The following is a 16,679-nucleotide window of genomic DNA, read 5'->3' as shown; positions in this document are numbered from 1 at the left end:
TCGAAACGTGGTATGTCAATGTGGGAGTATGAAATTCCACTTTTTAAGATCAACTCAGAACAGAAGAAGGGAAGGGGAAAGGGGTTTTACAGATTACTGACTCCTGGCACTATACCCACAACTGCAAGGTGCAGGATTGACAGGAAATGTGTTATCAATAATAAAGCAACTCACGTGATTTTCATCTGCAGTTCTTTTCCAAAATAACTCAGAACACATCTCACTCCTATTCACCACCTCACAAAAGCATTCATGCAGACAAGACAGCGGTACTGTGAGAAAGCTAATAAAGCAGATGCCCTTTAGCACAATGCTGCAAAGGATTGAAAATAACGGCCATAACAACTGAAACTATACTTTACTCTCCCCAAGCCATTGCATCCTTCTTTCAATCGTTTTATACTTCCCTGTATAAACACTCCTTGACCAGTCTCTTCATCAGGTGTAGGCAACCTTTTGATAGCGTTGAGCCAAAATAAAACTTCCACAGCCCTTTTTTTTTTTTTTTTTTTTTAAAGGAAACATTTTTGTCTGTTGGAAAATTCTGCATGTGTACAGATGTGTGCCTGGCTTGTGAGGTTTTATAATTGTATATATGGGCTGTATCTATTGTGTGTGAGTGTGTGTGTGTGTGTGTGGGGGGGGGGGGGAGGGGGTTATGGGTTTGCGACCGTGTGTGTGGAATGTTCGTTGGAACTTATGTGTGTGGGGTTTTCTGTGGTGTTATGTGTATATAGGTGGACTACTTTTGGTATTGCACGTGCATGTTGGTTGTCTGTTGTGTTATCCATGATATAAATGTGTGTGGGCTATCTGCAGTCATGTATGTGGACTGGTTGAAATATTATGTGTGTGGCGAAGGATGATGTATGTATGTATGTATGTATGTATGTATGTATGTATGTATGTATGTATGTATGTATGTATGTATGTATGTAATATTGCCCATGTTCATGTGGGCTGCCTGTTTTATGTGTGTGGGCTGTATAAATACATTTAGAAAACAAAAATTATATAAAGTTTTTAATATTCCCCTCCCTTTTGCCTACCGTTTACCATAAAACATACGTCTTTATTGGTTTCTGGTGGTCCAGTGTGTGGATCTTGTGGTCTGCAGCTTTACACAGGGGCTTTAAACCCCTGAAAAGTATCAGCGCAGAATGGAGGTTTTTATCTGTGGTGGGCCCAGCTGCTAAAGGTGCATTCCACAGATTTCAGAGGCACTCCAGGCCAGCCAGGGAGGTCATCTGATCTCCTCAACTGACCCATGCGGGTCTAACAGCCCCATATGCCACAAGTTCCTGACCATGTGCTCGTTTATCTTAGCCTCGCAACACACATACAAACTTTCCTCGCTGCTTCACATCTCCCCATCCTTCCAGACTTTGCTCATAACTTGCTTTCGGGTGACATAACCCCTGATGAAATACTGGCAGTGTTACTAAATAAAGGGAACATTTCTAGGAATTCAAATATCATTTCAAATTAAGGCCATTAGATGCAATATTAATTATGTTACCAAACTATGATGTTTGGGCTTATCTAGTTTCCCCTTTCTCTTACTATGCGACTCAGCAGACACAGGAGCAATAATGTCATGCAGACACTGGAGTAAAGAGTGGGTAAACATGGAGAACACAATTTTTGGCTGAAATTTCCCTGCGTGTACATTTGTGTGCTTCAGAACCGTTGCCTAATAACCTCCCGCATAACTCTCAACTCTACTGCACAATGGATAAGGTGTACATCCCAACCCTACTGCACAATGGATAATGTGTACATCCCAACCCTACTGCACAATGGATAAGGTGTACATCCCAACCCTACTGCACAATGGATAAGGTGTACATCCCAACCCTACTGCACAATGGATAAGGTGTACATCCCAACCCTACTGCACAATGGATAATGTGTACATCCCAACCCTACTGCACAATAGATAATGTGTACATCCCAACCCTACTGCACAATAGATAAGGTGTACATCCCAACCCTTCTGCACAATGGATAAGGTGTACATCCCAACCACTGGAGTAACCCTTTAATTTTGCTGATCCACTGTGTCAGCATGCCTTCCTGACCAAACCTTGACATCACCCTTTGAGATGACAACTTGGGCAAACTCAAAGAGAATAAAGATGTTAACTGAGCACCACACTGAACAGGTTCTTCATGTCTTGCAGATTAGAAAATTATCCAAGTTGCCCTGACTGCTAGTAATGCTAAGAGAGAACAGACTAAATTATGTGAAGGAAATGCATATATTAATACTTTAAAAACCCAGTCTTACCTTCTTTAAACTGTATCCAGCATGGAATATAATAGGCGGCAAGAGTACATTGAAGAAAACCTCTGGGTTGAAGGTCATCTAACAAGAAAGACATAAGTAATGTGAGAGGATTACGGACTATTGAACGTTTGGAAGAGGTGAAACGGTTAAAAACTGAATTTGTGGATTTTTCTTAAAAGTTGCTTTCTATTCTAACTATGGGCTTGCTTTCATAAGCTTTCCAAAGGATTCAATATGGTTAGAAAAACGTTTCAAATGATTTATCTACAGAAGTCACGGTTAAACTCTAATGGATTTTTTTGAAGATAAGTGATTTGGAACATTTTACTAACAGTGTTACAAACAGCCTGTGTGTGAATTAATATGTGAGTGAATGAATATGCAAGATATGTGCAAGGTACGAGAATGACGTTAGCAGAGTGCTAAAGTAGTGAGCCTGTAGCATATTGTAAGAGTATAAATAGGAATGTGGTATCAGACTGAAGTTACTTGTAAACAGGTTTGTTTTTAATAAAGACAAAGAGTTTGCAACATGCAAAAATAAATTGTGCTTAGTAATGAATGTTAGACCATGTAAGCAAAAAGTTGTATGAATGCTAAGTTCGGAGCGCCTTTATTTAGAGTCTGCATTGACTTTTCCCTTCTATGTCACAAGTGTATATTCTGCAATAAACATCTTAAACAGACAGCAGTGTGTTCTCTTAAGTGTGTGATGAGAAGAAAATGATCGACAGTAGATAGTCACTGAAAATAAAAAGTAATAATAAAAATAAAAATAAAAAGCATATATGTGGCCACAAAATTAACAAACATGTTTTTAATACTTTTTGTGGAGATCCTATGACGATGATGTTCTAAAAGTTTACTTTTTTCCATAAAAGTCAACCCTAGTGCATCCATGTGTACAACAGAGAGTAAACGTTTTCAAGGTATATGCTATACTAGTAATGTCTTCATGCTTACGTTCCTAATGTGTCCAATTTTTTATTTTTTTTTTGCCTTAGTGATGTCAATTCTAACGGTGTATAGACATTGGCTAAGTGTATACCCCATTCTAAGTCAATAAATTGTGAGCAAATGGGGTACAAAATTGAGAAATGGGAAACCAGGTAAGTATCAAACCATTCAACATTATTTTTAAGCAATACTTTGTATTCAGACCTTAAAACAGCTGTAAAAAAAAATATTATAATAATTAAGGTTCAGAGCTGGAGCTTGTTGGATAAGGTAATTGCATTAAAAAAAAAAAAAAAAAAAGTAAGATTGGATCTGATAGAAATAACAGTTTGCTACTATTTAAAATGAAAGATTCAATTGGTAAGATTACTTCAAATAAAACTATGGATTTTGTAAAATTAATAAATAATAAGCAAATCATACTAAAAGGTTAGAGAGGAATCCATTGCAGCCAATGCCTACAAACATGTCATTTGTGTAATTTGAGTTTCCATCTGATTTTTAAGATTTTGCCATGCTAAATATTTTTCTAGCTTTTATCAGATCTTACTTATATTTATTTTAAGTTGTGATTAAAGGGACATTGTAGGCACTCAGACCACTTCACCTCATTGAAGTGGTCTGGTGCAATATCCCTGTTTCCCTTAGTCCTGCAATGTAAAACATTGTAGTTTTAGAGAAAATGCAAAGTTTACATTGCAATACTAAGATAGCTTCTAGTGATGGTCTATCAGACTTTGAGGAGTTCTGGGAGTTTACCAGATTCTAGGTCCCTTAAACGGCGCTGTACGTCCTTATGCTCTGTAAATCAGTAAAATCCCCATAAGAAAGCATTGAGGCAATGCTTTCCTAGGGGGAAGGCCTAATGCGCTTGCTGCACATGCACATTAGGGCCCCCGTCTGATGACGTCGGAGGAGGTGGAGCACGGAGGGACATCAGCGCTGGAATTGGGAGCACAATCACTTTATTTAATGCAGATTTTTTTTACTATTGTTGTATAAGCAGTCACTTTCTCTAGTGAGATGTTTGCACAACAAAATAGCAAGTGGATGTGTTATTTATTTTAAAGGGGAAGCAAGCATGATTTTTACTTTATTCACCCCAGTAAGTTCTGCAATAGTGTTTACCAGGGGGAGGGAACAAGGAACTCTAATTTCCTTGAAAGTAACAGTTTTGCTTTAGTTAGTATAAAGTTTTGGTTTAGCAACTTATTTCTGTTCTCTCTGGATGTATCGACCTTGGGATTGCGTTGTTTTGTTTAGATATGGCTGAAAATAGCCTGACAAAGAAAAGAGACACTGTATTTGTATTACTGTATTCACAAAGATACACAAACACACAAACACAGAGACAATATGTACTTATTTATTTCTGACCTTTTGCAGTATGGAGTTTCCTTGGAAACTGTTCATATTGTTCTTGTTTATTTCTCCTCTGTACTCATACTCATAGACTTTGTTTGTGACATTTATATGAAGCAGTAAAGGGTTGCTTTTCAGACTTTCACATTCAAACACCGTCTCGCTGTCTGGTTCAAATGGTTTTGTAGCGTAACGTATGATTAGACCCATCACCAAGCCTGAAAAGTAAAAATAAATGAAGTTATATATCTAAAATTAAAATAGATTTAAAAATAAATAGAAATTTCATTATAAACTATAATTAATATAATATATATATATATATATATATATATATATATTTGTGTAAGGGGCAAATAGCCGTATATGGAGTAAGGATCCAGCATAAGCGTAGGATAGTATAAAGGGAGCAAGTCGGTTGTGGTGTGCCGAGACCGACGATACGGTAGGCCTGTAAATAAAGAGGGCCCACCAAGGAGTAAGAAAGTAAAGTAAATGGAAAGAAAAGAGAAAGTGTTGAAATGAGGAGTGGGTGGGAGGGTCATTCTGATGCTGACCTCAAGCGATATGAGTCAGGTAAGGGGTGTCCCTTATATAGGGGAGTGAATTAATTTAAGCCCCTCCCACAAATACAGGCCAAACGGCCTTAATACTTGTGTAAGGGGCAAATAGCCGTATATGGAGTAAGGATCCAGCATAAGCGTAGGATAGTATAAAGGGAGCAAGTCGGTTGTGGTGTGCCGAGACCGACGATACGGTAGGCCTGTAAATAAAGAGGGCAAAAATGAATAATCAGATTTAATACAGTCAACAAATATATACAAATTAACCAGACATTTCCTTAAATGCATTACAGTATTTAATTCCTGGAAGAATTTTGAAGGTAGGAATCTAGGACCGAAAGTGAACACCATTTGTTGTGGGTAGGATAGTATGTTATCTCTACTGTTGGTCCGTGTTGACTCGTTTCGGAATGTGGTAGAGCCAATAGGTAATGAAATGTGTTTACGTACGTGGGATCGTTGAAGACAATGATCTGTCTGAGTGGTGGTGATGGTAGTGAATTCTCTGGCCTGAGAAAGGCATAAAAGGCAATGTGCATGGCTGATAATGGCCGACTTGGTAGTATAATTGAATGGTTGTAGATCTAATAGGTCCGATAAGGATGAAAAGTTGGATGGCTATTGGTAATCTCTGAGAGGAACGTGGGGAAATGGATTCCTGAAAACCTCTGAGTATATTCTTGTCTGGTATGATAGCATGAAGTTATGGTAGTTTTGGCCATAGGTTATCCTGTGTTGTTGAATGCCTGTAAACTATATAATTAATGGTGTGTGAGATAGTTTAAGTTTAAGGTGGCAAAAAGAAGCAAAACCTAGGAGAAATGTTATGACACAGGTTGAGCTATGTCGTGTTCCAATGAGATTCTTTAAGCCAGGTGAAAAGCTGTGTTATGTGTTCTACAAGTATGGGACGAAAGTGCTAGGTGGGATAGTGCATGCTATGCTGCATGAGTATGTCTAATCCATGATTTTGTCTCTGGAACGAAAGCGTGGCCGTGACTGTATGGGCGGCTGTAGGAAGCGTATGATGAACATGCCTGGAATATAAATGAGACAATTATCGGCAGGGATGTATACCCCCGTCTGGTACATGAAAGTGAAATGTGATAAGTGTCCAACCAAGTGAGTTCCCCAGAAATACCATGACCTTATGGATGAGTAGTGGCGATTGTTGATGATATGACATGTGCCTAGTTGTCAGAGTAATAACGGATTGATGATCCTGACCATGATTTACCCCATGCCACAGCAGCTGCTACAATGAGGTAGATCTCCCAAAGGGGCTGAGGTGGTGGAAAAATTTCCAAACCTGGATGCCATGGCCAACAGCTCCAAAGCAATCGTTCCCGGTAGATCGCTGCCAAACCCGTGGTAGACGCCGCGTCTGACCATCTGGTTGGAGAAGTGTCAGACAATCCTGGAAGGAACATGCTTTTACCATGCCAAGTGGTTAAGAAATTCCCCCCCATGTGCAGGTCTGCTGTTGCTGAGGTGTCTAGGGACATCCTCTGATCATCATGTTGGAAGTGTGGAAAAAAGGGGAAAGTACTCTGGATGTGAAAGCGTGGTCTTGGGGTATGATTGGCATGGCAAAATTAAGGAACCTGGTAGGGATTGTAGTTCCTTGCAGTTGTAAGTAATAAGCAGGAGGTAGTGATTGATGTAGATGAGAATGTTCCCTATTTGTCTTGTGGTAACTTGCGTGTATGGATGCCGACTCAAGTCATATGCCCAGTAATGTGATGATAGTGTCTGGGCCTTCTGTTTCTTATGGGGTACTGGGACGCCCAAGTGGTCAACCAGACTAAGCTGCCGTGAGGCTTCTAGTGAAAATTATGTTATCTTTGATCAACAAGAAGTCTTCTAGATAGTGTATGACTGTAAGACCTCTGGATATGTTATCATAACCAGCACAGAGTATCTGCAAATATCGATAGTAGGCTAATCTGTAGCTCGAAAGTTGAGCGGGGAAAGGATTGCCCAATTTATGCCATGTAAGTGCCAGTGTGTAGGGTAGATGGTAGCCGTTTACTGCGTTGATGATATTGGTCTTACTTAACCAAGCTTGAGTGATAGCTGTAAAGGTAGATCAATGGTGTTGTATAGTAAGAAATCTCCTCGGAGGGTATGAGGGAGTTGAGACTTGGGGTAGCGGAGGTGTGTGGTGCCAATAAGTCTATGGTTAGTCTTTGTTTAAGGGAAGATTCCTTGTGACAATACCAATGTGTTTGTGTTTGGTGCCCTGCTGTAAATGGTGGAGATTGGAAGACCCCTCTGCAAATCTTGGCTATGAGTGTGTTTACAGCCAATGGTTTTGTTGTGCTGACTGCAAATGAGGGCATGCTATATCCCTTGCAGGTGTGTTTATGATACCTGTATGGGAGCCCTTTGAAGCTCCAGAGCTTTAGTAAATCTACTACAAGTCTGGAAGGGTGATGAGTCAGTAGTGTTGAAAATGCATTGGTGTGTACAGATGGTGAGTACGTTATTTGTAAGTTGTATTGGGACACATGGTTTGTCATGTGCCCTGAACCATTTGAACACATCTGCAACAGTCTATATACAATGCAACTACTCATATCAATGGTCTCTGGTAGTTCAGAGGTGCTGGTACCTGGAGCCTGAGAGCGCTCGTCCATTTGTTTGGGACAAAATCCCTTCAGTATGGGTACCTGCAAAAATAAACATCTCTACATATTCCAATTGCCAACCCAACCAAGGGATGGTCAGTTCCCGATTTACCTGGAATCCCTGGATCTGACCACCACAGATACGTCATATACATATACATATATATATATATATATATATATACATATATATATATATATATATATATATATATATATGCCTTGCTTCCCCAATGTGCTGACATCATACGTGCAGGGTTAACATCTTGTGTGTCATAAGAATTGATTGTACCAGGTAACAGAGTTTTGGTTGGTGCTGGTTGTACAGTAGCGTGAGGCCCAGCCTTGTGAGGGCTGTGATGACCAACTCGAGATTGCCAGTCTGTCATAAATTTTTTGGCTCATGAGTTTATGAGTGAGGCTAGTATAGCCTGGGTGTCACCTGAGTTGATGTAGCTGGGCCTTCCCCTGCCTCCGTGTTGTCCGTTGATGTATGGAGGAGTTTGAATAACTCTGCTTTCCTTGCTGTAGCAGGGTAGGGGATTTGTCACCTCCTTAGGTCGGTGGTAATGTGTGGGATCGTCCAGGATCTGATTGCTGCTGGACTAGCAACATCTCCTCTGCTTGAAGGTGTATCAATTCTAGCCGGGGTGCTAGGAAGAGGTGATTCTTCACCATCTTTTTGAGAAATACTTAAATAACAATAAAGACTACAATTATTATTTGTACCCAGAGTTCTTGTACTGGCTTGCTAGCTAAGCCGTAAGGCGAAACGATTAGGCTTGGTGTTTTTTGGTGACTGGTGAGGCCCTGCTAGTTGCCAAGTGGCTTGAGAGGCTCTATCTATGCTTGGCGCGAGGGGATTTTGAGTGGCCACCGAACGTTGTGGCAGGATGTTGGCCTCTCGGTGACAGTAACCAGAAAATAGGAAGGGGAGTGACAGGTGAGGCCCTCTCTATGATACAATGCGAGGCGGCTAGCTCACGAGTGGCCCGAGGGGTGTATGCCTCCGAGTGTGAGGCGGGGTGTTGGCCTCGCGGGACCACTAACCGAAGCATAATGCAGAGAAAAAAGGGGGTAATACCTATTGGGCCATAAAACCCTAATTGCCAGTATACTATTACTATTCCAGGGAAGGTAAGAGATGAATAACTACGTGAGCAGGTGTATGTACTTGGTAGTATGGTATTGAACCTGACAATCCCTATAGGTTTTTTAGTGGTAACTGTAACCTGAATGGATAAAACTGTATGGCATAAGGAAATATGGCATAGACCAAGCTTATCTTAATACGTACAGTATATGTGAAAAGTAAAGTGCCGTGATGTGTAAATATTAAACATCGTAGCCATACTGGTTAAATATGTATCAATCGTAACCCATTAAGTGCCGTATGTACAAGTGAAAATGTGGTCTGTCTCCACCTTGTATGTTGTATGTCCCCTTGCTAGGGGAAAGTCTGTTGCGTGAGCAGCGTGCTGTGAAAAATGTATGTGAACTATATTACCAGTTACGTATATACAGATGCGTCTTCTATTGTGCAATAATATATGTATTTATACCAGATGTTGATATAGTGCTTGCTATGTGAATTGTTGGATGTCTTATTGAATGGTAGGGGTCAGTGAACCTGGTGTTGCAAAATGCAAGTGCACTGGAGATCTGCCGAGTGCCCTATAGGTGGCAGTGTAGTTGGATACTGATTGGTATGTGAAATGTTGTTTGTCTGTTGACCTATAGGCGTCAGTGCTTTGGTGTTTGTAAAACCCCATGAAAATTGTCAATGTACTTGACAGACCTGTAGCTGGCAGTGTTGATAGAACCACTGATGGTCTTGATGTGAAATGTAAATTATTGTGAATTAAACATGAAGTTGAGCCCGTGCTGGAGTTTAATTTATGGTTTATAGTTATGTTTAAAACAATCTTATGTGTAATTTATATTGGCTGGTAAATTGTATATGACATGTGAAGACTGTTTTGCTGTTGACCAGTAGGGGTCAGAAATGCTGATTGTATGTTAAAATACCCTTTAACCCCTTAAGGACCAAACTTCTGGAATAAAAGGGGATCATTACATGTCACACATATCATGTGTCCTTAAGGGGTTAATCCTACCGTTTGACAGATAGGAGTCAGTATAAAAGTGAAAATGCTGTAGTTAGTTTGTTTGCTTATGAAGTGAAATAAAGTCTGAGAAGCCAATAGTATACCGATTGACCGGTAGGGGTCAGCATGTAGGCGAAAATGCTGTGGTTAGTTGGTTTGTACATGAAGTGCAATAATGTCTGAGAAGCCTGTAGTACACTGAATGACCGGTATGGGTCAGTGTGTAGGCGCAAATGCAGTGGTTCGTTGGTTTGTACATGAAATGCAATAATGTCTGAGAAGCCTGTAGTACACTGAATGACTGGTAGGGGTCAGTGTGTAGGTGAAAATGCAGTGCTTTATTGCTTTGTACATGAAAAGCAAAAACGTCTAAGAAGCCTGTAGTACACCGAGTGTGTAGGTGAAAAATGCAGTGTTTTGTTGGTTTGTACATGAAATGCAATAATGTCTGAGAAGCCTGTAGTACACCAAAAGACCAGTATGGGTCAGTGTGTAGGCGAAAAAAGAGTTGTTCGTTGATTTGTACATGAAATGCGATAATATCTAAGAAGCCTGTAGTACACCAAAAAGCGGTAGGGGTCAGTGTGTAGGTGAAAATGCAGTGGTTTATTGGTTTGTATATGAAAATGCAAAAAACATCTAAGACGCCTGTAGTACATCGAATGACCGATAGGGGTCAGTGTGTAGGTGAAAAATGTGGTGGTTGGTTGGTTTTTACATGAAATGCAATAATGTCTGAGAAGCCTGTAGTACACTGAATGACCGGTAGGGGTCAGTGTGCAGACGAAAATGCAGTGGTTTAATGGTTTGTACATGAAATGCAATAATGTCTAAGAAGCCTGTAGTACACTGAATGACCGGTAGGGGTCAGTGTGTAGGCAAAAATGCGGTGGTTCATTGGTTTGTACATGAAATGTGATTATGTCTAAGAAGCCTGCAGTACACCCAAAGACTGGTAGGGGGTTTAAACAAATGATATGCATGAACATGCAATAGTTTTAGAACAGACTTAGACAAAATGCAGCCGTAAAGTGAGGACCTGACCCGTGAATGGTGCCGTGGGACTGATGCCTGGCGTAACGGGTAGGTCGACTTACGGTTTGTGAGTCACTTGGGCACCATCCACGGCGATGGATTGAATTAAGAAGGTGGTAAGCCGGAAAAGCCTGTGGCTGGATTCCTGACACAGCTCAGCTTAGAAAACCTCATGGAGTAATCAGGTTAAATGGCGTCTGGATGACCCGGAAGTGGAAATCATTCTGATGCTGACCTCAAGCGATATGAGTCAGGTAAGGGGTGTCCCTTATATAGGGGAGTGAATTAATTTAAGCCCCTCCCACAAATACAGGCCAAACGGCCTTAATACATATCCCAGATAGAGTGCACTCGGAGGTCTAAATAGTGGAATCAAAATGTGCTTTTATTTAGCGACTTCAGTGAATACAAGTCATGTCGATGTTTCAGTCCAACCGGACTTTTACCAAGAGAATTACAAAGCTAAACCTAACCGTTTAAATATCATGCTGAGGATATGTAATATTGTATATATGCAGTGGTGGAACTACCACAGTCGCAGGGGTCAGAGCTGCGACTGGGCCCATCACTCCAGGGAGCCCGGCCGCCCTGCTGATCCCTGCGACCGTGAGCCGCCGAAGGTGAGGGAGCCGAGGAGGCCACCTTTGGGCACCCCTAAATTGGCTCTTACTCATTGAGGCAGAGTAGGAACCTGCTTATCTGGATGGTAGGTGCCTACTCTGTAAGGAGGTCTGAGGACAGGAGGCAGGCGGCGGCAGTGTGGACGGCGAGGGAGGCTGATCTGCATTCTCTCTCTCTCTCTCTCTCTCTCTCTCTCTCTCTCATATGCCGGGAGCCGAAATATGACGTCATTCTGGCCAAGGCATACTAAACAGCGCACGGGAGGAGAGAGGAAATGCCAGATTACAGCAAAGCCCCACACTAGACCCCAGGGAGAGGACCCACACCAGCTCTCCAAGAGGTAGAAAGGCTGGGTGGGCCTCAAATATTTAATTGTTAGAATGTGAAAGTGTGTGTGAGTGTCTGTGTATGTGCCTGTCTGTCAGTTTGAGTGTCTGTTTGTCTGTGTCTATCAGTGCGTTTGTTTGTCTGTCTGTCAGTGCATGTGTGTGTGTCTGTCAGTGCATGTGGGGGGGCACTGGGGCCTGGTGGTTTCTAGTTACGCATTTGTGTAATATGTAATTGATGAAGGTAGGAGACATACCTAATCAGTATCACATTTATGCCTGGGACCGAAAAGTGTCTGTCTGTCCATGATGGAAATAGGTTTTCTTAATGCACTATTTATTCTTATATTATTTATCTTGATAAAAGTCTGGTTGAACTGAAACGTCAACATGACTTGTATTCATTGAAGTTGCTAAATAAAAGCACATTTTGATTCAACTACTAAGACCTTTGAGTGCATTCTGTCTGGGAATAAATAAATTGGCTGGAGACCAGGAGCAGTGAATGCGGGGACAAGGGGAGAGAGAGGGAGAGAGAGAGAGAGAGAGAGAGAGAGAGAGAGAGAGAGAGAGAGAGAGAGAGAGAGAGGGAGAGAGAGAGAGAGAGAGGGAGAGAGAGAGAGAGAGAGAGAGAGAGAGGGAGAGAGAGAGAGAGAGAGGGAGAGAGAGGGAGAGAGAGAGAGAGAGAGAGAGAGAGAGGGAGAGAGAGAGAGAGAGAGAGAGAGAGAGAGTATATATAATAAAAAAAAATAATATATATTAAATTTTTTATTATTATTTTTAAATAGAAAAGGTTACATTGAAAAATGTTTCCTTAATAAATTGTTTACCAAGGCCAAAATGTGTACCAAAGTTTAAGATAGTTTTTGTTTTTTTATTGGTTTACTGCTTCATTCTGGAAACAATATTTTTTTTATTATGTTTAACTTCATTCTGTGTCCTTACATCTGTTCTAGCTCCCTTTCAGGGATAATGTTTGAAAGAAATGTAATCTTATTTTAATTCTGACCATACCATTAAATACTATCATTTGAATTGGTATAATCATAATAACATTTTAAAAATGTTGTGAAACTTGATGTTAAAGGCTGGGCCAGCATGTTGATTTGGCATGTTCATCCCTCCAGCAAATAACTGCTCCCTAGCTCTACAGTCTGGTTTTTTCCCCTCCTTGTCTCTTTAAAAAGGGTTTTAATCAATTTTCTCCCTTCATCATCTCTCCATAGGCTAGTTTCTCCGATTTTTGTCAATCCCATACATCCCAAAATTTCAAATGGACAGAGAGACTTCAATTTTATGTGTTTGTCTCTCAGGTTTTTCCATGTGTGTTTAGGATCTTGTTCACAATACTGTTCCACCTCATCTCGGTGTGTACCGTTTACGCCACACTCCTGTTTTCCATAACCAGTGGGCCTGTATATATCATGTGAGCCTTGTTTTGCAATTACCTATACTATCACTGAGCTAATGCATAGTCTCAAAAACCCAAAAATTACTTTTCAAAGAAATAGCACCCAGGACAGACCCAACAATTATGCCAACATGGCCACTCTAAAGTACATGTGCTTAGCAAAATCGTAATTTCATCTCTTTCTCCTATCCCTAGCTAGTATGTCGTCAACCACGTAAGACTACGCCATGCCTGCTCCATCTGTAATTATCAATCACAAGATTAGGCCAATTAAAAACACCTCTGGTGCCTGATGCCTCTGTAGATTCTATATCTGGGTTATATTAAAATGAAAATATATTTATCACTCCAGTCCGGATTCTTATACATGACAGTGTATTTATATTCAGGGGCAGGTTGACCACTCAAGCACATTGTTCATGGACTGACGGCCAGATACAGCCAGGGGCCGGAACCACACAGCCATGCTCCACCTGCAGAGATCAAAGATCTCTCCAACTGGAAAGGCAAATTTAAAGAAATCTCCTCCATCGACAGGTTGAGGGCCCCTGATCACGCCAGGTGCTCCAGCAACCTACTGCACTGCACATCATCCCCACCCCCCCTGTGCTAAATGAGACCTGGCAGGTCTCCACTTTGCTCTCTCCTCTCACAGACACTGAGCGGAGGGAGGAGCAGTCTGGCAGAGACAACAGGAAACATGAGAGAGGTAGGTAAAGGAGAAAAGGGGAAGATGGAGAGAGAAGTTGGTGAAAGCAATAGAAAAACAGAAGAAAGGCAAGGAGTGCCATGGGAAGAGAACAATGTAAGGAACAGAGCATGGAATCGATCTAGGGGAGCAATCAGAGTGAGAAATTCATAGTAAAGGGGCATATATAAATAAGTATTTGTAGACAGCAATAGAGATGTTTGAAAAGTATGGAGAATGGGGAAAGAGAGGCTGGTGAAAAGACAGGAATTGTGGGATGACAGACAGAGTCACATGTGGGATTAATGGGTGTAAATTGGCAGAGGGTTTACACAGACATGTGGGGTTCATCACAATGAAAGTTTTGAGTTAGAAAATTCTGTCCGGAATGTGAGAGAAAAGTGGGAAAAGCACAACTGGGGTATTTGGGAAGGAGACATGTGACATGTAACAGTTGTGAAGGTCACATTAGAGAGTCACAGGAGGGTAATGGGCAGGTGTGACAAAAGAGGATATAATGTAGAGACAAACAGGTGAGTGGTGTAAATACACAAGTGGTTGACAATTGTAAAAAAAAAGACACTAAAGGAGGTGGGGGTATCCAAAAAGATGTAGAAAAAACTTGCACCATATAAATAAACTTCTCATACACATACATTTTGACACATTTTAATTACACTCCTCATTCACACACAGAGAAAATTCTACTACACACATAATTTACACATGCTTACACTCCATATACACACAGACACACCGCTGATTCACAATCCTCACGATTGCACTCAAAGTCACACACACTGCTCAGATACAAACACTCCTTACAACTCTACCACTGAAATCATACACAGACTCTCTACACTAATGCACTTTTCCAATTATACACTGTGGTGTATCCTGGTTTTGTGCTGCCCTAGGCCCCCCCTCCTCCTCCGCGCCACCCCCACCCAACCCTTCCCCGCCTTCTAAATACACACACACACACACACTTTTTTTATTTTTATTTTTTTATTTATTTAACCCCCCCCCCAGCCTCCTTACCTTTGGGGGGGTTGGGGGGGGTTCTCCCTCTCCCTGGGGTCTAGTGGGGCTGCTGGGCGGGCGGTCGGTTGGGCGGCGCTGGCGAGGGAGCACTTTCCCCTGAGCGCTATGCTCAGCTCCCTAGCGCGCCGCAAAGTGATGCCGGAAGCCGGAATATGACATCATATTCCGGCTCTCAGCTCTGCGGCGCGCGAGAGAGCTGAGCAGAGCGCTAAGGGGAAAGTGCTCCCTCACAGCGCCGCCCAGCAGCCTGCACGCCCGGATTATCAGTTAGCTGCAAGGCTAACAAGACATTTGCCCTGGGCATTTGGGGGCGGCTTTTTTTGCCGCCCCCTGGAAAGTGCCGCCCAAGGCAAATGCCTTGTTTGCCTCGCGGCTAATACGTCCCTGATTATACACCAACATTTCCCTTTATTCACACAAAGAGGCCCTCAACAAAATTATACCACAGCATACACAGATACTGGGCATAAACATGCCCTTAATTCACCTGTCAACAGTCCATACAGATACCTCTGCTTTCACACACACACACCTGTTATACTCACTGGTAGAACATTGCATTTGCACTCTTACACTACATGCAAACGAACCTCTGCCACTACACATTTATACTTTAAAATTGATGCACATCAACATTATACAAACATGCATCCATACTTTGACACATTCTATGGAAATATTAAGTCACATTAAGTTATGTATTTTTGTTCAGTTTTTTGACATTGAAATTTGCCAGATTGGTTACATTGCCTTTGAGACCGTATGGTAGCCCAGGAATGAGAATTACCCCCATGATGGCATACCATTTGCAAAAGCAAACCCAAGGTATTGCAAATGGGGTATGTCCAGTCTTTTTTAGTAGCCACTTGGTCACAAACACTGACCAAAGTTAGTGTTAATATTTGTTTGTGTGTGAAAAATGCACAAAACTAATTTGAACGCTAGTTTTGGCTAGTGTTTGTGACTAAGTGGCTACTAAAAAAGACTGGACATACCCCATTTGCAATACCTTGGGTTGTCTACTATTGCAAATGGTATGCCATCATGGGGGTAATTTTCAATCCTGGGCTACCATACGGTCTCAAAGGCAACGTAACCAATCTGGCGAATTTCAATGTCAAAAAACTGAAACGCAAGCCTTATATTTGACTCTGTAACTTTTGAAAACACCATAAAATCTGTACATGAGGGCTACTGTTATACTCAGGAGATTTCGCTAAACACAAATATTGGTGTTTCAAAACAGTAAAACGTATCACAACAATTATATCGTCCGTGTAAGTGCCATTTGTGTGTGAAAAATTCAAAAAAATTTAACTTTCACTGATGATAGCATCGTTGTAATACATTTTACTTTTTTGAAACACTAATATTTGTGTTCAGCAAAGTCTTCCGAGTAAAACAGTACCCCCCATGTACAGATATTATGGTGTTTTGGAAAGTTACAGGGTTAAATATAGTGCTAGCAAATTAAATTCCCTGGAATTTCGGCCTGGGTTGTCAGGCAGATCCCACAAATTGTAATTAATAAAATGACCTAATTATGTAATATTATTACATAAATATATACGTAGAATTATTACACACACACACATTATATATATATATATATACATATATATATATATATATATACACACACAC

At 41.2% G+C, this 16,679-nt stretch overlaps 1 protein-coding gene across 1 annotated transcript in view; it reads right to left on the bottom strand.

Moving 5' to 3' along the window:
* The window catches only part of SLC9A9 (solute carrier family 9 member A9), an 807,694-nt gene that overhangs the window by 782,273 nt on the left and 8,742 nt on the right, over positions 1-16,679 (bottom strand). The window contains exons 2-3 of the mRNA XM_063442493.1: positions 4,625-4,827; positions 2,291-2,368 (exon numbers count right to left, since the gene is read on the bottom strand). Coding sequence (XP_063298563.1) covers positions 2,291-2,368; positions 4,625-4,827 — 281 coding nt within the window. The remainder of the gene's footprint in view (positions 1-2,290; positions 2,369-4,624; positions 4,828-16,679) is intronic.

This window comes from Pelobates fuscus, chromosome 2 (genome assembly GCF_036172605.1).
Source record: "Pelobates fuscus isolate aPelFus1 chromosome 2, aPelFus1.pri, whole genome shotgun sequence".
Taxonomy (NCBI): Eukaryota; Metazoa; Chordata; class Amphibia; order Anura; family Pelobatidae; genus Pelobates; species Pelobates fuscus.
The sequence above is the reverse complement of the archived record's forward strand: the minus strand, read 5'-3'. Positions and strand labels throughout refer to the sequence as shown.